This window comes from Fusarium falciforme, chromosome 7, assembly GCF_026873545.1.
Source record: "Fusarium falciforme chromosome 7, complete sequence".
NCBI lineage: Eukaryota > Fungi > Ascomycota > Sordariomycetes > Hypocreales > Nectriaceae > Fusarium > Fusarium falciforme.
In genome coordinates, this window is record NC_070550.1 from 3,096,654 (window position 1) to 3,116,874 (window position 20,221).

General features: G+C 50.5%; 9 protein-coding genes across 9 annotated transcripts; 5 read left to right on the plus strand and 4 right to left on the minus strand.

Moving 5' to 3' along the window:
- Positions 1–336: 336 nt before the first annotated feature.
- On the plus strand, positions 337–1,093 carry NCS54_00960700 (Hypothetical protein; the record flags this gene model as incomplete). The annotated part of the gene is made up of 2 exons (XM_053154948.1): positions 337–588; positions 662–1,093. The coding sequence occupies 2 exons, from the start codon at positions 337–339 to the stop codon at positions 1,091–1,093; spliced, it is 684 nt and encodes a 227-aa protein (XP_053010923.1).
- A 666-nt stretch (positions 1,094–1,759) lies between these two features.
- NCS54_00960800 (Hypothetical protein) lies at positions 1,760–2,446 on the minus strand (the record flags this gene model as incomplete). Its single annotated transcript, XM_053154949.1, has 2 exons — positions 1,760–1,947; positions 1,984–2,446. The coding sequence occupies 2 exons, from the start codon at positions 2,444–2,446 to the stop codon at positions 1,760–1,762; spliced, it is 651 nt and encodes a 216-aa protein (XP_053010924.1).
- Positions 2,447–4,170: 1,724 nt separating this feature from the next.
- NCS54_00960900 (ABM domain-containing protein) lies at positions 4,171–4,606 on the minus strand (the record flags this gene model as incomplete). The annotated part of the gene is made up of 3 exons (XM_053154950.1): positions 4,171–4,296; positions 4,349–4,376; positions 4,425–4,606. 3 exons carry the CDS (start codon positions 4,604–4,606, stop codon positions 4,171–4,173), a joined length of 336 nt encoding a protein of 111 aa, XP_053010925.1.
- Positions 4,607–8,009: 3,403 nt separating this feature from the next.
- On the minus strand, positions 8,010–8,480 carry NCS54_00961000 (HET domain-containing protein; the record flags this gene model as incomplete). The annotated part of the gene is made up of 1 exon (XM_053154951.1): positions 8,010–8,480. The coding sequence occupies one exon, from the start codon at positions 8,478–8,480 to the stop codon at positions 8,010–8,012; it is 471 nt and encodes a 156-aa protein (XP_053010926.1).
- Positions 8,481–8,753: 273 nt separating this feature from the next.
- On the minus strand, positions 8,754–9,110 carry NCS54_00961100 (HET-domain-containing protein; the record flags this gene model as incomplete). Its single annotated transcript, XM_053154952.1, has 1 exon — positions 8,754–9,110. The coding sequence occupies one exon, from the start codon at positions 9,108–9,110 to the stop codon at positions 8,754–8,756; it is 357 nt and encodes a 118-aa protein (XP_053010927.1).
- Positions 9,111–11,634: 2,524 nt separating this feature from the next.
- NCS54_00961200 (Hypothetical protein) lies at positions 11,635–12,654 on the plus strand (the record flags this gene model as incomplete). The annotated part of the gene is made up of 1 exon (XM_053154953.1): positions 11,635–12,654. The coding sequence occupies one exon, from the start codon at positions 11,635–11,637 to the stop codon at positions 12,652–12,654; it is 1,020 nt and encodes a 339-aa protein (XP_053010928.1).
- A 528-nt stretch (positions 12,655–13,182) lies between these two features.
- On the plus strand, positions 13,183–13,558 carry NCS54_00961300 (Hypothetical protein; the record flags this gene model as incomplete). Its single annotated transcript, XM_053154954.1, has 2 exons — positions 13,183–13,373; positions 13,423–13,558. The coding sequence occupies 2 exons, from the start codon at positions 13,183–13,185 to the stop codon at positions 13,556–13,558; spliced, it is 327 nt and encodes a 108-aa protein (XP_053010929.1).
- Positions 13,559–14,653: 1,095 nt separating this feature from the next.
- On the plus strand, positions 14,654–15,548 carry NCS54_00961400 (Pectate lyase; the record flags this gene model as incomplete). Its single annotated transcript, XM_053154955.1, has 5 exons — positions 14,654–14,858; positions 14,911–15,065; positions 15,119–15,226; positions 15,275–15,319; positions 15,372–15,548. The coding sequence occupies 5 exons, from the start codon at positions 14,654–14,656 to the stop codon at positions 15,546–15,548; spliced, it is 690 nt and encodes a 229-aa protein (XP_053010930.1).
- Positions 15,549–18,328: 2,780 nt separating this feature from the next.
- On the plus strand, positions 18,329–19,972 carry NCS54_00961500 (Hypothetical protein; the record flags this gene model as incomplete). Its single annotated transcript, XM_053154956.1, has 4 exons — positions 18,329–18,379; positions 18,439–18,531; positions 18,588–19,014; positions 19,065–19,972. The coding sequence occupies 4 exons, from the start codon at positions 18,329–18,331 to the stop codon at positions 19,970–19,972; spliced, it is 1,479 nt and encodes a 492-aa protein (XP_053010931.1).
- Positions 19,973–20,221: the final 249 nt, after the last annotated feature.

Consider the following 20,221-nt stretch of genomic DNA (forward strand, 5'->3'; position numbering starts at 1 on the left):
ACGCCCAAATGTCATAGCCCACCACAAATGTCAGAACCTTGACAGCAAAATACGAGGCAAAAGGGGCGGAGCAATGGAGGATGACGAGAGGCGCTATGGCAGAGCCTCTAGCGTTGATGAACCGTCAAGGCAATGATTGGTGCCCGCAAGCCGCGGCGTGTTTGACCACACGACGGCAGCCAGCCACGATCATCAGGCATGCGAGCGAGCGCCACGACACGGCATCCTCAAGGTTAGAAACACCTGTATATATTAATTGGCGCCTGTGCATCGGTGCCGATGAAGCTTTGCCAAGACTACTATCATAGTCAACGAACGTATTCTTAGATCGTCAACATGCAATTCACGAACCTCAGCGTCGCTCTCTTCGCCCTGCTTGCTGTAGGGGCATCTGCCGCAACTCACAGGGTTGAGGTTGGCAAGGGTGGACTCAAATACACCCCCGATACCATTAATGCTGCCAAGGGAGACATCATCGAGTTTCATTTTGACTCCATGCACACGGTTGTTGCCGGCGACTTCAACAAGCCATGTACTCCAGCTACCAGTGGAGGATTCTATTCTGGTGATCTTCCTGCGAGTGGAAACGTAAGCCTCCATTCTTTCACAACTGCGTCGACTCCAGCATTATTCGGTCCACGGCTAATCTTTCCCTCTCAAGTCATTTTTCTCAATCACTGTCAACAACACTGATCCCATCTTCTTCTACTGCGTCATTGAAGGCCATTGCCAGGCCGGAATGGCTGGTGTTATCAACCAGGGCTCCGACACGCTCAAAGAGTATCAGAGCGCTGCAGCAAACACTGACAAGAGCACCAGCCCAAAGGCTGCGTTTGGTGGCACCGTCAGCAGCAAATCCATCACCGAGTCCACATCTACCACGACGACCACCGCCTCTGAGTCGTCAAGCACCGTGTCCGCATCTATCACGACGACCACCGCCTCTGAGTCGCCAAGCACCGGGACCTCGACTACCTCGAGCCCAGCTGCAGTCTCCCCAAGCAGTGTCCCGGCGGCCGCTCCACAGCTGACTGGCCCAATCGTCTGCGTATCGCTCTTCGCTCTGATTTTTGGCGCTATGCTGGCATTTTGAGAAGTTTTGGGAGGAAGTCAGATTCGGCACCAAAGAGTTGGATGAAGGAATGGACCATGTAGCTGTCTTCTGGATTAGTTATCCTATCAAGGGCCGGGCTTCAACTATATCAAGACACACAATATCAACACATCATAGCATCATATCCCAATTCTAACACAGCGGCATCTTTTTGGTCTTTCTATTTCCTGCAGTAGAAGACTCGTTCGATCTAAGCTATAGATGCAAGAGCCCCTATCTCAAAGCAAAATGTCGAAGGGATTATCAGGGTTATCCAGCAAGTCCTTATCAAATTTTAGCTCCCTCCATCGAAGCTCCTCTCTCCAATAGCAGCTCCACCTTATCTTTATCCTCATCCTCATACGCAATTCTGAGAGGGGTCCGCCCCTGCTCATCCTGCTGCTCTATGCGGGCACCTGCGTCGAGTAGAAGGTGTGCCATCACACGCCCCGCAAGTACACCAGATACTGCAGTTAGGAGAGGGGCATCATCATTTGCACTGCAACCTCTTTCCAAGAGATATTTGAGGATATTTGCGCAGCTATGCCACACTACATACCATACCAGACCCTTTCCGTTGCATGTTTGCTCCAGGTCGGCTCCCATTTCCAGAAACAAAAAGGCAAGGTCTTCAAATCCCGTTTCCATCGCTAACATCACTGGAGTCTAACCGTCAGAGGCTCTGAAGACTGGATCAGCGCCCACCCGGAGGAGAAGCTTTCCTGTAGAAGGGCTTCCGTATAATGTCGCTTTTTCTAGTGCATATGTTCCTCTGTACTCCTGGGGGTAGCCGTCAAGTACTCCGTTCTCGAGGAGTAGTCGTACAAGGTCGTCATCTTGGTCGTAATAGTCCGCTGCCGCGTAAAGTGCTAGCGATCCACACTACTCACCGAATGTGACATGTACATCAGCTCCAGCCTCGATGAGAATCTTGGCAATCGCGTAATCCCCTTTCCCAGCGGCTGCACTCAATGGTGTTTGTCGTATTTCTTTCCACCTGGCCGGGTTTGGGTGGGCGCCATGTTTCAAAAGCAGTTTGACAATCTCGACATGACCTGTTCCGGCGGCGAAGGCGAGTGATGTGGTGAAACGGGCACCAGGGAGCCATTCGTTTAAACTGTTCAGATCGGCTCCGCCCTGTATTGTCTTTTCCAAGACTGAGCAGCATCCTTTACCGATGCTAAAAAAGAGCGCTTTGTCGCTGCCCCCTCTCACATCAAGCGTGTAGAGACGCCGATCGAGAATCTGATACAGGAGACGGCTTGTGCGGCTGAGGGCACTTAGGTCAGCGCCAGAGTCAACATTGTCGGCAATGGATTCGATGAGTTTGATCGGGAGGGTTTCAAGAGACATCGAGTTTCCAGGTTGTTGGTCAGAAATTGAAATGATCGATCCAGGTTGGAATGTCAAAGCAGACAATCAATCAACATAGGTATGGATCTAAACCCACGTGACTCTTTGGAAGCAGCGATCCTGTTGCCTAATATTATTTCTATTTGAGACAATCAAGCCTGGTATTGACTGGGGTTTATGCTCCTATTTTGTGCTTTTTATCCTTACCCTTGATTACTCTTGATGAATTCTACCAACTCTGAGTTGATGGAAGAGAGGATAAATTGCTGCCTCAGGCATCACCGCCCCGAGCTGCTTTTACGAAACTCATCCCAGGCAAAACCCCATCCTCACAGAATGGACGCACAACGCATCACCGACGTCTATCCCTTCCAAGGGAGGTGCGCATTCAACGTCGACTTTCAGCACAAGGAATTCCGGGTTTGTTGGACCGGAAGCTGGCTCAAGCCACCAAGCCTCGATGAGTTCCCGAGCTTGACGGAGCAGGCTGGGGCGACTATTGAGCAAATCTTGCATAGTTCAGCGGTCGATGCCATATGGTCTCGCTCTCGAGCAATCGCTCACGGCGCAAACTCGCACATCAGATTACTTGCTGATCGCTTGGACGACTTCCCCATCTGCAAAGTCGCCATCGATAACCGACAGCGACAAATGATTGCGGACGAATTCTCTCTTCTCTGACATCTAGCGACGAGACGGCCAAAAGCACGAGTTGTACGGACCTTAGCTGAGCCACTTCAGGACGAGGATGGCATTTTCGGCTTCAGAATGATGAAGCTAACGCCCATAACCCATGACGAGGTGTCGGGATACTACCATGACATCTTGGAGGTGCTTCGTCATGTCCTCGACGCAGGTGTTGTTCACTACGATCTTTCATGGACAAACATCATGCTGGATCAAGATGGTCAAGTCACGTTGATAGACTTTGGTCACGCAGGGTTATCTGAAGCAGATATCCCGCTTCACAAGCGGAGGAAGTCGACCCGAGACAACCACCAAAAGTATCTCGCTTCGTATGATCTTGAAGTCCTCAAAGATTTGCAGCGGTATGACCTTGCAACATGGTGCTGTTAAGTAATTGTTAACCATAATAAATTTCGTCACGTTTAGAGAATCCGACTACGCCAGTCTTCAGATGAGCCAACACAGACAACTGCATTCGCACTAGGGCAATGGGAAAACCTCACGGGGAAAAAACCACAGCCATGGTCCGACTGTCCCTCAACCGATTCAAACGCGCAGAGATTTCTAAGCAGTTTAGCTCATTGGCCCCAACAGAGTATGGGCAAGCTCACATGCTGGGTGGCGCACTCGTAGCGGTTGCCTGACGAGAAGTACTTTTGCTTCCTCACCACGCCCGGGCACTTCTTCATGTCAACGCACTTATCCTCGTCGATCACGGGCTCACACCCCCAGAGGAACTTGTGTGTCTGTTAAATGCACATGCTGAGACGATTTGGTACGTTACGGGAGAACTAAGAAGGAAGGGAAAGTGTACGAGGTTGAATCTGGGACGAGCTGATAGCACTTAACGCTGTGCTATAGTAGTACCTGGGGGAGCTATGCAAATAATCTTACTAACTATCTGCCCAATTTTCCTTCTATATAGGATAATTAGGCATAATATCTACAGCGACCATTCTTTTTAGATAAGCAAGCATTTCTATTCTGTCCTCTCTATTCTCTGTCCCTCATCGATCTAACATTTGGTCTGCCGACAATCATCTCTCCTTAGCTGTATAGTACGGAGATCCAAGACGGTTGTAGACCTTGAACTCCCGTGGCTTGACAAACATGGGTTCCGTGGCAGCAAAGTACTCCTTGTAATAATCTTTGAGGATCTGGACCTGAGGAGTTGTTAGCGAGCAACAGGTAATAGAGACAAGACTCGTGTCAAACATTTAACAGCCAATCAGTTGTCTGGTTCCTGAAAATGTGTTAGTGATACGATGTATGATAAAAAACAGGTACTCACCAGTTCTCAACCCAGTGAAGGGTACCTGGATCTTCAGACGATTGGTAAACTTCAAAAAAGGTGCATTCAGGCTCTGCGACTACCTTGTCGTAGACTGGCTTGAAGTGCTCCAAGAACTTGGACACGTTCTCGGGGTCGACGTAGACGGTGACGTGAAGGCTGATACCATGGTTGGATGCCATGGTGAAGAGATTGAGAGAGTTTGTTGACAAGTACTAGGAATAAGGGGGACAGACAGTCTCTCAAATACTTGAGAAATCAATCAGCCCCCAAGCACATGCAAGTCTTTTCGGTTAACGCGATGGTGCTTGATAATCGGGTCCCATTATTAAGCGTGAGAGTCAAAGCCACCATTCCTTCACGGAAACCTCCCGTCAATATTCTTCACTAGTTATTGGCTAAACATTTTAAGATTGCACTAGTGATGAACCTAATAATAAGAAGCCATCTGCCTGTTGACGGACTCGGCTGACAGCCAGCCACGTCAAAACAAGGTGGCCGGACTTGGCGGAACTGAAGGATTGCACGGAGTCGCACGGAGTTCCACGGAGTACCACCTCAGGCTTACTTGGTCATATCTCGGAGTTTCTTCCAAACTCCGATCCAACTAACCCTCATGCATCGCTGGCAACCTTCGGTCAGACAAGCCCCTGGGTTTGGGGTCTGCTGACCCATTTAGCCATATCCTACTGCGAGATCCATATGTGGCTCGCGGGGACTGGACAACCGGGGATAAAAGACGTCTCACTGCGCGTAGGGCTAATCATAACCCGGGAGCAGTGTGATGCCTCATTTATCATAAAGTATTGCTAAATTTTGGGCACGGCTCCATCAAGTTTCTAACCATTTTCTAACAGATACAGGATACCAGAACCGACGACTTTGTTGTGAGACGTTCAGAACAGAAGTCGGCAGAAAAGGCATTTGGAAGACGGGTTCCTAAGGACTTGAGCCTTCAGGTCAAGGTCAAATCTATCAGCGATATTACGCTGAGGTTTCTACCGTTACTGCTTTCTCATCATATCCAGCTTTTGAGTGTGGTCCTTGTGAGAGTTTAAAGTTCATCCCAACCCAGAAGTCCAAAGCAATCGTCTAACTCGTTGACCTCTTTCCGTAATGAAGAGAGAAAAAACAGTGAAGACTCTTCATAAAATCTCTCTCCCACCTGTCGGGTGCGCTGCCAGTGGTCCAAATTCGGGGCTTCAGATCCGCATTCAACCTCGAGGAATTTTCTATCGCTGGCATAGAATGCGTTTGTGGAATAGCCGATCGGGACTTCTTTGAAGACAGGAGCGTCCTTTTTTCGTTTTAGGCTGTGATCTATGAGCCATAGTCTCAAGTCTCCATGGGCATGGAGGGTGAATGAAATCAGTGCTTGGATGATTGGGTGGATTCCTTCGTGTGGGCTTGCCTTGCGCAGTTAGATACCTCATTCGGGATTGTATTCTATCACGATGTGCCTGATCCTTTCTGTTAACCCCTCGGGCAGTTTCAGGTGGACCCAATCCCCATCAGTGTTGCCCAGGAAGTCTGGCTGTAGCACGAAAAGGTCCCGGCAGGGGATAACAGTAAAGTAAAGGGGAGCGCCGCTCGAGGAGGTAAAGTAGCCAGTTGCCGGCAAAAGCCATAGCTTCCAAATCCTCTCGAGAGGTCGCCCTGCGCTCTCCTGCCCGCGCAAATAGCCCCATTCTGAGTTTCGGGAACGCTTTTCCATTAGGAGCCTTGACTCTTTGTAAGCTGTCTACAGTCCGCCATCAATCAGGTACGTTGATACATTCCTGTCACCACAGTCGGTGTTGGTACTGTGGAAGTATCGATCCTGTGAACGCTCAGCGAAGCATTGTCCCGTAAAAAACCTTGCCGAAGATAAACTATCGCGGGCCCCAGCGTGGTCGTCCTTGATATCGTCGTAGAGCCGAAAAATGTGTACGCCCAGGCGAGTCGTCCGGATGGCGAACCTCCAGATCTCGTCTCTTAGTTCTCTTGGGAGATCCGAGAACCGATCGACTGTGGTTGCCATGACAAGGGGTATGGACGAAAGTGTGAATGATCAAGATCAGGTCAACATGGGCGGATAGGACTGGATATTAATATCCCTGGCTCTAATAAGCTTCAGGCAAGTTTTAGCATCTAAGTAATAGCTGGTTATGCTTTTGGCTTATATAGCTATGTGGGAATTCACCGAGGCATCGCCGATTGAGTACCTCACATGGTGAGAACTGGAATGTTAGCATTACTAAGTTGATTGAAAACGCCAAAATAGAGTGTTGGTCTGAAACGCGTTACCCCGGCTGTCAACTAAAATAGTCGAATGGTGAGTTTTGGAGAAGTCAGCCGGAACCTTGAAGTCACTCAAGGAATCCTATCTCGAATGGTCAGTAACGCACTTTATGAAAGACGGGCCGTTAGCTCTCTGTTGTGCTCTAAGGCACACAATTGTGTTATCTTCAATGACGTGCCTAAGACATGCCATCAACCACAGCCCCAAAAGAGATAGTTATCAATACATGATGGCCTCTCTGAGGTAACACCAACACGGGGCCAGGCCTCTCTTGACCTAGCAGAGTGAGGAGGATTAAGGCTGAAGGGTACATTCTATGAATGAGCCATGTCTAAGAGTATAAGGCGAGCCAGGAGTGGTCGCAGTGTGGCGCGTGACCCAATACTTACTCAGCGTTAACATGCCTTGCCATATCACCTAGGAAACAGAGGTTCGATCTCGGTACATTGCACTTTGCCAGGACTTGAAGAGCTGATACGCAGCCAGAAGTTCAGTCCACAGTCAACACCCCTTCTTTAATATTTCCAGTCGGACGAGGAGCTGAATCTCCCAGCCTAGTCCCTCCCTCGAATGGTCGTCACCGTTAAATATGACTCTATGTCTTCTGGCTGCTGGCGTGATACTAGTTTTCTATTCCTTATATCTAAGCCATCTGATATTTTGTAGAAGAGAAGCTAACGCGCACTAGTATCCTCAAGAACTTGAACATAGACTGCATAGTAAGTGTGTATCCGAGTATCATTAACTCCCATGTTTATCAGATGCTTATAGCCCTTCGCCATAACTACGACTTTAATCCGCCCGTTAAATAAATCGCAGCTTGCCCTGTTAGTTGCTGTCTTTGGGGGGAAATCCTTGGACTTCTTAGCTACCTTTTCTAGGTCAGCATAAGGTCTGAGGTAGCAACGAGGAGCCTTAGCAATGAACCATATAGATAACGCTAATCTGGTTTCCGTCGAGGATCTACACTTATCTTTACATAGTTTTAATTGTAATAGAAGAGAGTCCCATATGCTCTCTGATTCATTAGGCATGAGATATTCGAGCCTGGGCCCAGGAGGTGGATTGTAGGTCGGAGGTTGGCCTGGAATGGAGAATTGGATCTGCGGTATAGATCGCATTAAGCTGATTGTGGCGCTACTATAGCTTGATGATAGATGTAATCGGAGGCCCGGTGGCTTACGGAGTGGCTCGACTTTAGACCATTTATAATGATGATATGATGCCAAGTAAAGTTTCTATAGTTCGTATGACTTTTCTATCGACTCTGCGTTAACTAGGAATACTTGATTACTAAATGACCTCTAGAACGTCGTGAAACGGTCGTTCCAGTGGTCCCTTTGCAGTGCGATGCACACGAGCTTGTCTCGGTACATACGTTCAGTGAAGACGAGCAACATGTTGCTATCGAGCACGGGTTCATCGTCCTCGTCCTTCAGGAATGCGTCAGGGTTCTGGTGAACAAGCATCTCCACCTGCAGTCCGCGGCTTGTCAGTTGAGGGGGGTTCCTCCAAGCCAGTTGCTCAGACAAACGGCCCGGCAAGTCGACAGCGAATTCAATTTCTCCGTATTCGCACGTTTCGCCGTTCCACGTTGAGAAGCCGTGTCTTGGAAACAATTCAGGCTTGATCGCTGCTGGTGCGAGGCTGTCATCAAGATCAAGGTAAGATGTTGCAGTCGTCCAGAGTAGAAAGGTGTAGTCGCTATGGTTTTTCAAAATTTCGCTTAGGAGCCATCGGAAAGCATTCACCCCTTCTCTATAAATCAAAGGCATATTGATATTGAAAATTCCCATGAGACAATACGCCTCGTCTTCCTTCCTTGATGTTTTCCTTTGCGAAGCCCACGACATCTTTTGTGCGATCGAAAACCTGGGCAAATTGGGATCTTCATCAAATGCAGTGCTTGGAATGCCTGTTACTTCTGTGATGGTTTTCTCCAAGCTCTACCTCGAGCCAATATCGGTCTAATCCTTAGCAAAGAAGTCAACTTTGCGTGGAGCAATCAGCTCCTAAAGGCACCATCCTCGAGTAAACCAGCGAGCTTTTCAAAACTCGGCCTCTGGAAAATGGGGAGTCAAGGGAGGCACATCCTCGAGAAATACGTAACATACGGCGGCATCTCGATACCACGCGTACATAGAGTTGATGGCCTCTGAAAGTTCCGCACTGCTCGTCTTGTCGATGCAGCAAGTGTCGATCCAGACCCAGTCGATACCGTCTTCCCTGGCCTGGTTGCAATAGTCCAAAATCTTCTTGTATCCTTTCTTGGAATGTTTATCGGGGCCTTGGAATTCTTGGAACGTAACTTCCTCGTCTCCCCAGGTGTGCGAGAGAATGGCGTATATCTGTGCCGACGGGTCCCTCGACTCTATCCGGAGGCTGTGTACGTTGAGAAGCCGCATTTTGGAGGAAATGGGGTCGATAGCGATGTCGCTCTGAAGAAATCCGACGTTGGTAGGATCGAGTGTCTTTGAGCCGCGCAAACCAACGAATGTGCCGGTGATCAGTTTCCCGCCTTTGATGTTCCTCAGATGTTACTGCCTGACGCGGGGAAGCCTGATAAAGGGATCATTGTTAATCCACCCCTGCCATCACCCCTTGATCAAGCCTCAATCCTAGCAAGGTGTCATAGAAGCGGGTTGGACTACCAAACGGGGTGGAAGACCCGGTCATGCATTGCGGTTAGTCTTTCCAAGGGGTGAGTGAATCTCAAGGAGGGGATGTCGCCATTCAGTTAACATACTTTTGACATAGAATTACTATGAACAACTAGAACAGAGAGTAAGTGCAGCTGATACGAACCCTTTTGTGCAATTTTCAATCCACTCTTGTCATGTAGGGTTATAGACATTGGTTGTAGAGTCGAAGGCGAGAACCTTGGCTTTGTCACGTTCGTCAAAGTCAAGTAGCCATAGCTACTACTTCTTGACACCCAAATTCTATTAGCAGTGGTTCTCTTCACCATCATTATCGTGCGGGCAGCTCGTTCAAGCTTGGGGGGGACAGAGTCATCACTGTTAGTAGTCTTATTTGGAGCGAGCGTTCGTGGAAGAGACTGCGGAGGGCACGAATCACGGAGAGTTTAATAAAATCACTGATTGAGCTACAGGAGTCTTTGGGAAGTTCAGCACAGGTGTCAAGAGGCGTGGCTGGGTTTTGAAGGGGGCCGGGGGGACGAGATCTGATGAGAGAGGCCACGCAAGGACAACATCTTGCTACAGACTGTCAAACAAGACATAGCTGCCATACCAAGACAGAATCGAGCACAATAAAGCATTTTATTTATGATAAGTCACGCTTGGCGCGATATCGTCTTGATGGGTCGCAATACGAGTGTGAGGTGGAAGCATCTGGAAGCACACCTTATGGGCTAGCACGCCGCCTGGGCGAGAAGGTTGCAGTCTATTCGGGCGGTTTCTCAATATTCATCCCCGAAATGCTGCCTAGATCAAACCTATTATGCAGCTTTACAGAAGAGCGCCTTACCTTCCTACTTTAACGCTAGTATCCTCCTCGATGACCTGCGCTGGCGTCCTGGGAGCAGCCTATGTTTGTAACAACCCTCGACGTCAGAAGCCAAGAGAAGCCAAGCAATTGCCAATTTTCTCGGGTCTAAGGATATACCAGTCAAGTTAGAAATCTACCTTTGACTTCAACTTGTTGAGCGTTATTATGTAACAGGCACGAGAGGGTAGTAATGGCGATCGAGCGATCAGCCCTAGGCGCCCTTCATCTCACATGACAGTATTAGGGCAGAGCCAAGCCAGACACCATAGATTAGACAAGCGCGATGAGAGGGCAGGGCCTCTCGCAAGAAAATGCATCACGATGGTCGAGCAGTGATGGCTGGCGGGGACGGCGGGTACGATAGCCAAAACCTCAATGCATATGCACCATCGGCTGGATCCTCGGTGATGATGGAAGAGGCAGACGTGGCTCAGCCTCAAATGCAATGTCGAGGTCAAAGCTCCAACTGTCCGCGTCTCCGCTGCGACAGTTGCAGTGGCGCGAACGCTAGAAAGCCACTATTTGGGCCTTCGTCTTCAGTCGCGAGAGAGACGTGATATGGGAGGTTGGACACGTGGCTCCGTTCTTTCGAAGAAGCCGGCCCTGGATGACACTTCGTGCCCAGCCGGCTACTGATGCCGTCAGTCTTGAGAGAATGTTTGATCTGTGGCTTCGAATCGAAGGGCAAACGTCCGTGGGTCACGGCGATTCCAAAGCGAGGGTAGTGTCGCGGCAATCAGCCTCATGACCCCGCGCGATGCGAGGATGCCTCCTTCACACCATCTCAACAGCCCGGAACCCGGGTCCTTGTCGATCCGGGTGTCGTGATAGGATGCAACAACTTGTCACCGCATTTGTTTCTCAACGGCGCTCAAGGTCTAGAATCCGTGTCAGGCCAGACTGGTCCGGGGGCAGAAAGCTAGACGCAATGATCTACAGCGGGAGCACCAACGTGATTTGCCGAGTTCCTGTCCTCGCGCACGAAACTTTCCATGACCTGCCCAAACCAAGACTTGAGAGAGTTGTGGCTGCTGTCACTGGGCAGGTCTTTATTGGGCTGTCCAGAGAAAGGTTGCAGTGCTTCGTGTGTCTTGGCTCTGCTGATGCTTGGCATTATCAAGTGGCTAAAAGGAAGCAATTCGCTTTGGGGTTTTGCTTGTGAATCTCGTCGCTTACCCCGGAAGAGAGAGCTGTTATGCCCCGCCGCTAGTCGGGTCGTCTGTTGGCCATATGACAGACTGTTTGCAACTCTACGAGGGAATATCTTGGGTAAACATCTCATTATTACACATGGTCGGTATACGCCCTGTCTCACTCTCCGATACGGTACCAAGATGCGCTTTGCTCACATCTCTCAGTGCATTTCATGAGAATCATCAGCTCCCCAACAAGGTGGTTGTTCACACGGGCCTTCGCTTCATGGCTCCCATCTTCTCGCAGACTTTACCTGGTGCATCACCCAGGGCAATCGACGAGGCCGTGGTAGCGAGGGCCGTGAGAGACATGACCGAGGTGGATTCGGTGACCGGCACAGACGCCATCGTCGTCGCCGTATTCCTCGGCATCGCCCTCTACAACTTCGTCGAGCTCAACTTTATCATCCTCGCGACGTTCAAGCGAAAAAGCGGTCTCTACTTTTGGAGTTTCGTCGTGGCAACATGGGGCATACCGCCTTATTCTATCGGGTTTCTTCTCAAGAATTTTCTGCCCGACACCAACAGCTACATTTACGTCACGCTGATCGTGGTGGGGTGGTGGCCTTTGGTGACGGGGCAGTCCATGGTGCTGTACTCGCGGTTACATCTCGTTTTGCGGAAGCCAGCCTGGTTGAAAGCGGTCCTGATTATGATCATTGTCAATGCAGTCATTTGCTACGTTCCAACAACCGTCATGGTCTACGGCGCCAATTCTTCAAACCCGGATCCTTTCATCACGCCATACTCCATATACGAGAAGATTCAGGTCACCATCTTCTTCATCCAGGAGATGATTTTATCTGGACTTTACATCTATTCGACGACGAAAATATTACGCATCGATGCCGTCACAGGGAGGAATGAATCTCGCGATGTGATGCGGCATCTCATCGCAGTGAGCATTATCGTCGTCATTCTGGACATCACCATCCTCGCTTTCGAATACGCCAACCTCTACTACCTACAAACAAGTTACAAAGCTCTTGCCTACAGCGTCAAACTAAAGATCGAGTTCAGCATCCTCAACCGGTTGATAGTCGTCACCCAAGGTCGCAAGTGCAGTTCATGCCTCCAGAGCACGGAATGCAGCGGTGGAATGTACAGCAGTCGAAGGCAGAGCGATGGGGGGAGGCCTTTTCAGCCTCGACGTGGATCACGGTCTACAGTAAGACCAGGTTTTAGTTTTAGAGATGATAGTGGACGCATCGACCGCCCTGGCAACAAAGATGATAGTAATGCGTGAGACTCGGGCGGCGGAGCTCCACATTATGGATTATTAGCATCATGTCTGTTTTAATTAATACAGGAGGATCAAGATGTCGAAACACACTCCACGCGAATGCGCATGTCGTCCAAGGCAGTCATAGCAGAGACTTTCAGTAATATATAGACCTTGCACCGATTGTCTTGAACTTTTGAAACGTCCCTGGAAGAAGCCGGCCCTGTCCTGAGCTACGTCTTCATACACAGACATGCACGAGCAGGAACCACGAAAGACTGGAAATCGCCAGCCGGGACCAGACACGAGGATCCAGGAACGGAAACCGAGAGACAAGCCACCCGATGGCGACGATGCCATCATCCCGGGGAGCGGGGCTAGCTCCCCTCACGTCTCAACGTCATCTCGACATCACGTCGTAAACCCTCTTCCGTTGACGTCGAAAGAAGCACCTCCTCACGAAAGGCAGACCCTTCTCTTTCTTCTGTTCCTTGAAATCTCAACAGCATTTCCCTGGCTCTTTACAGGAAAGTTGAACTATTAATCAACAACATGTCTATGCACCGAGCATCCCTCAGCGTGGTCCGCACCTGCATCCGGCCCGGCCTCGGAACGGCCCCACTTCGCCGATTCCAGGTCCGGCAGCAATCCACCGTTAGCAGCGACGGCGACATCGGTGGCCTTGGAGGCCAGCAGGCGCCACCACCCGGCCGCGGTGGCCGGGACTTTATCAAGCAGAACTGGTACTGTCTTGCTTCCAATGGAAATGCCATGTACTGACTGATCACCCAGGGTTCGTCTCGGAGGTGCCGCTCTAATCATTGCGATCGGCTTGTCGTACATGTCCTCTCCACCAAAGAAGACCGAGTCTAGAGATGTCAAGGCTGCCAATTCCACCGAGATTGGCATGCAGCCGCCAGCCAAATAAAGGTCCATAACCGGAGTGGTCGTGGACCGGGAGTGAGGGGACGTGAATGAGACGAATGGTGGCAATGACGCTTGCCATATGACGATCGCTGGTATATCATCGTCTGCAATAACGGATGGTTAAAAGTCTCGTTCTTTGGGTTTTAATAATTGGGAGGATAATAAAGGCCCGGCTCGATCCTATGTAGGTAATCAGACTGCTGAAATTGCAAACGTCTGCGTATGGATACTCGCTTTCTGCTCTCTTTTCTCGTGGCCAATATCGACGAATGGCACGTTCGCAAGGTGCCTCCAGCTCAATAGCCACCCATCTCACGGAACCTTGCTGTCTATACCTTTCCGGTATTCCGGGTTTTCCTCAGTCCGTTCTACGTCAGGATGCAGGAGGGTTATGTGCATCCACCAGGACCATCGGTGAACAGGTTAACCGACATCCGTCCCATCTACCACGTAGTAATCAGGGGTAATTCCACAGAGACAGGGAAGGATGACATGTTGAAAAACGCTCAGAGGTTATTATTGGTGGACCAATTTTGACGCAGCGATCTGCGAAAACAGATCGTCGTCGAGGGCTTTATTGCCGGCGCGGAAGAATAATCCCCGTCGTTTGGATGCAACACGAGCGTTGTAACTCCTTCTCGAAAGGTCTCCTCGGTCACTGCGGTGTGCCGCCACTTCTGTTCGGCATATATGATCCAGTTATGCTTAAATTAAGCATCGGAATAAACATCCAGACAAAGACCCTGTCAGACGTCGCACCAAGCTTGGACTCCGTGTTTCAGTTCATCAACTTCAAACCAGCAAGGCCCGTCATTGGAGGAACTCAAGAGAGATCTCCAATAGCATTAGAAGCTGCGTAAGCTCTGTGTTTCGTTCAGATCGATGTGGATCGGAGTTTTTGGCGTTTCCTGGACAAACACCGTGATCGGCGACAGAATGGAGGTGAAGGATCGGAACCCCGTAAGGAGCCTGTGGGAACACAATAGGGGTGACATATTGAGAGACCGACTGGATATAAATATCCAAGAGAACATGCGCCCACAGCTAGAAAGTACCACAGCACAAACTCGCAGCAGTATTTCTTAAGTCCACCAAAATGTCCTCCCTTCGTCAATCTCTTGTCACTTTGGCCTTGGCCATGCCCATCGCCCTGGCATGTGTCGCCAAGAACTCTATCCCCGAGGCCACCGAGACCATTTCCAACAACGAGCCCATTGAGGTTGCCGCTGGAGAGGTCTTTGACGGCAAGGGAGCGCGCTACGACCGTGGAGCTGGTGCCTGCAAGAACCAGGAAGAAGGAGGCAAGTCGCTTGACTCCTCAGATATACGCAAGGCTAATAGATTCGAATGCAGGCCAGGCTGATACCGTCTTCATTCTTCGAGAGGGTGCTACTCTCCGCAACGTCATCATCGGCCCCGATCAGCACGAGGGTGTCTACTGCATTGGCGGAGGCTGCACCATCGAGAACGTGTGGTTCGAGGACGTCTGTGAAGATGCCATCTCCATCGTACGTCCCACACAAACTGCTTGACAATGGAGTAGGACTAACTCAAAGTGTAGAAGGAGGATGCTGCCGGCACAACCACCAACATCATTGGAGGAGGTGCTTTCCACGCTGCGGACAAGGTCATCCAGCACAACGGTTGCGGAGCTGTCAGCATCAAGGACGTGAGTCAAAAGTAAACTCCCTGATTCTTCTCAAGCTAACCAACCCAGTTCTACGCCGAGGACTACGGCAAGGTCTACCGTGCCTGTGGAACCGTAAGTATCCCCAACTCTCCAAATTGCGAACAGTATTCTGACCAATCCATAGTGCGACGCATGCAAGCGCGATGTTCGCGTCGAGGGCGTGTCTGCTTACGGTGGCGGAGAGGTTGTGGGTATCAACGTCGAGACTGGAGACACTGCTGAGCTTGTCAACGTCTGCACAGACGCCAAGACGCCTTGCCAGCTTTACGATGGCCCTGGCTCCAAAGCTGGCGAGTGCTAAGCTATGAAGCTGGGTGAAAAGTGCTCTTTGTTGTCTTTCTACCTTGTGGGGTTGATGAACTTGTTGTTCACGGGAAAGCATGTACATTCCCCTCTCAACTACCACATTCTATGATATCAATCCTATTATGACTTGCCCATTCAGAACAAAGCATGTTCTCTTCGTCTTACCCCGGCGATGCTTGTTGCCACTCAGCAGCCACTCCAGAGCTCCAACTCAAAGATGGTTGTCTCACTACACCTTCGGCTAGCCACCTGTCAACTCGACCTCACGCTCGATTCTTACATCTCTCAATTGGCTCAAATTCTGACCCAGTCACCCGCAGGCGGCCCGGGCCGGTCTCAAGGAGGCTGGGGACTCCGCAAAGGTAAACCCCCCCCCCCAGTCATCTGCAGCCACACTGCCAAGATAGTTTTCTCTTCTCTCCGGCCTTCCGAGCTTCATTGCACATCACATTCTACTTGCCTGCCTGATTGAAGTATTAGTGCGCTCTAGCGTGTACCTTTACCCCCGTACCTACTTACTACTCCAGGGGAATAGTAACTCGAGTTCGGCGACTAATGTAGAATAGACAGACTATTCTACTGCACGTAATGTTTTGATCTTCCTGATGCCTATCAGTCTCTCGATAATAGGTCCCCACAACAATTCGCGGGCCGTTCACAATGAGGGCATGCGTCTGCAGCTTATCAGCCTTAAGGCATCCGTATTTCAGCACCGTTCCCAGGTACCACTTAATGCCATCGCTTTCAGACATCATCTTCGGTATGCCGGTGAAACTTAGCCATGAAATGGCTTCATGTGATCAATATGAGGCCATCAACGCGTCAAAATCTCTGGACTTTGTTCGTCCAGATATCAATTGAGGATCGAGATGACGATGACCAAACGCCCGCTTGCAGAGGATCCCCCGCGAAATAAGAGACGTTGAGTTGTTCTTGATTGGTTGTTGGTTCAGCATGTCTGATCCTCCGGCAAATCTTGCCGGCAGAGACCATGCTGGAATCTGCTCATCCGAGAATGCATCATGCATGGGCGGGGAAGTCGACTAACAAGGCTGTTATCACAAGGATCATGTATGAGCATGAGTGACTCGTTTCTGTTCTATTCCACTGATTCCACGAGTTCTGCATCTCTATGAGCCTTGCTAAGCAAGAGGAGTGGGGGTGCCCAAGTCGGTCCGCATCTCCATGATGTGAAGGCCATGTTTTTATGCCCACTTCGATAGCTTTTCCATCCAATGGCCGACCACATTCTCCCATATGCAAGCCAATCGTCACAATGCCGTTGTCAGCTCAAACGTTCCCCCACAGTCATTCATGAGTCTGAGATCGCCGTTCCGCCCCAATACAGTAGATGTGCTTCTTTTGGGTGCATGTTGAACCGGCTCTATACATACATGCTGGAAAGGGGCCTTAGAAGCAGGTTGTCGCTGCCAGTCAATTGGATGCAAGGCCTGCGACACGAGTCATGCTTCCTGACTCGTGGCTACTCAGAGGCCGCTGTTCCTGAGGTGGGATTTCACAGAGGGAGCTTGCGGAAGGAAAAGCTTAGAGATGGGGCTGACAGGGGACTGCAGGTGTTGTCTTTGACTCGCCGTCCCTGTTGGCCGTGAATGACGTCCCGAATGATTGGCTGCATATCTTGAGTCGGGTCATGAGAATACAGATCAAACAGGCAGCGCTGTTTACCAGTCGTCCGTGGTGCCGTATTTGAGAGACCGCAAGCCGGGCACTGAACATGTTACCTTGCGACCTCTCCATTCTCCCTATTCCCGGTGAGAATTCCCCCCCAGACTGATCACCGTATTGCATGATGCATCCTGACGATTTATATGGCCGTTATCTGTGCTCTGCGTTGGCAGCCGTTAGCTGTACCCCGGCCTTGCGACATCACAACTGAATGCTCGTGGTCAAGAGAGAGTCCACCATTGTGTACTCGCTGCAACTGCCAATCTGACCACCCACCACGACGTCTTGCATCCTACCCATCCATGCAAGTGACATATTTCAGGCGGTTTCGTGAGCTGTAACCATCAACAATCCCTACCTGCCTATAATGGACGCGATAAATCATATAATCCTTTAAGACTGAAGGCTAGATCTTGGCATGTCAGGAGAAGTTGCGCAGGGCCAGCCGCGCCTATAAAGGGTCTCTAAATAGGATAGACCCTTGCAAGATCTCGATCGAAATTTGATGCAGAACTGCGCTATTTCGGGTTCACCGGCGTTGCAGTGCGTCTGAGACACGTCCCCCCTATCAGTTTCTTGAGCAGACACTAAAGTGTTACTCGTTCTCCATGCAGACAATTCCCACCACTTCCGGCTCTTTGTCTAAAAGGCCTTGGAGGTTTGCGATAGCAGGGGGTGGACCAATAGCGCACGATAGGATAAAAGCAGGAGGTGAATAACGGCAATGCAGCCGATGGCAGGCGGACAGGGTTAAAAAATGTCTTACCTGACACATGTCTGCGTTGCGAGTGACATCGCTCAGCCAGCCTTTTATCAACTGGCCTCCCACGATTCATCAATATAGCTGGACATGCAGACTTGGCAGTGGTGGTGGATGCTTCATGCGCGCCTGCTGGACCGCGGGTTGACCGTTTTTGACCATGTCGTGTCTCTCCATCCGAGCGCCTACGTCGACAGCTCAGCTCCAATACCAGAGCGCATGCGTCGGCCTCGCTTGCCTATAAAGCTGCGTGGTCAGTTGCAGCTTCCGGCTCGTTTGTATTCGTCTTCACCGAGTTTGAGTGCTACGCTCGAGTCACGCATCTCGCCATGACAATCTTGCATGCAGCGCTCCTCCTTAGCATTGCTGGTTCCGCAGTTGTGAGTTGGAAGTTATCAGTCTCGTCTCATCGCAGCTCTAACAAAAGTGTGACTATTAGGGGGTCTTTTGGTTCTTGGCACTAGTTGTCTATCGTCTCTTCTTCCACCCCTTGGCCAAGTATCCGGGTCCAAAACTGGCAGCATGCACCGAGGTACGTCTAGTTAAGCAACAGGCGCACCGACAATGCCAATTTTAACCATTACCTAGCTCTGGTTCGTTCGATCATGGATGGGAGGATACCACCCTTTTGTCATGAGACAAGTGCACGACAAGTATGGCGATGTAGTAAGAGTCGCACCAAACGAGCTCAGCTTCAGATCTTTGGCAGCACACAAGGACATCTACAGCCAGGCCCCCAAGGGAAAAGCCCCATTTCTGAAGAGCAAAGTCTTTTATAATGTAGGCCCCTCCATCACTCATCCCGACATTGTCTTCACAAGAGACCCCGAGGACCATCGCGTGCAGCGGAAAGCGCTCTCCCATGCGTTTAACTCGAAAGGTCTGCGGGATGCCGAGGAAACGATTCAAGAGCATACCAAGCTCTTCGTGGAACAGATTGGCAAGCATGCCGGCCCTGGAACCAAGGGTGCCGACGTGACGGCGGTCTACAACTGGCTCACGTTTGACGTCATCGGTGAGTTGCAGTGATAGCTCGAGTCCTGTGCACTCGACTCACAAAAACAGGTGTTCTTACGTTTGGGGAGTCTTTCGAATCCGTGTCCAGCTGGCAATCCAGTGTTTGGGTTACGCTCCTCTTGAACATGGCAAAGCATATAACGTTTCTCCCTGCGGCAGAGAGATTGTCTATCCCACCCTTTGCTCTAGGCGCGGTCATGCCCAGCGAGGTCAGCAAGAATGCTGCCTATTATGACAAGCTCACCGAGGAGAAGATCAGCAGACGGATCGGGCTGATCAAATCCAACGACCGTGAGGATTTCTTTGCATTTATCCTCCGCAAGAGCAACTTTGACCCGGTTCACCTTCGGGAGCAGGCCAAGCTCTTGATGTTGGCTGGCTCCGAGACAACAGCCACGTTTCTGGCCATGGTGACTTACCTGTTGCTCAAGAACCCCATGTCGATGAAAAAACTCCAGCATGAGATACGGTCAGCCTTCTCGTCTGCGGCTGAGATCACTGGAGACTCTACCAACAACCTCAGCTATCTACAGGCAGTTATTGAGGAGGGTCTTCGAATGCTACCACCATCTCCGATTGGCCTCCCGCGCGTCTGTCCCGGAGCGACAATAGATGGACACTTTGTCCCAGCAGGCACCGACGTGTCAGTTGACGCGTACGTTCTGGGACACGATGATCGCTACTTTCCCGAACCAGATGAGTTCCGACCTGAGCGTTGGATTGGCGATGACACTGGCAACGAAAAGGATGCGAGCCGTCCATTTTCTTTCGGCCCACGTGCTTGCCTGGGCATCAATCTTGCATACCTTGAGGCTAGAATTGTTCTTGCCCACATGGTCTACGCGTATGATTGGGAATTGGTCAACAAGGACCTAGAGTGGTTCAAGGAGGTGAGGTTGTGGACACTCTGGGAGAAGCCAGAGCTATACGTGCGGTTCCATCGCAGGGATGTCTGAGTAGGAGAAGTGGCCTGTGAACACAGAGGGAGGAGCGGGTTTTGACGCGTCAACCAAGCATGCAAAGGGAGGGTTTTGTCTGCGGCATTTTCCATGTGATGGCGCGTGGTCGCGTGTGTGGGGAGTTGTCACCTGACACACCAAAACGGCGATGCACCAAGTACCCTACACCGAGTGCTTTTTTTGCTTCCACCATGTTTAATGCCTAGAATTCGAATGTTAGTTAAATATATCTCGTTGAAGACTGGC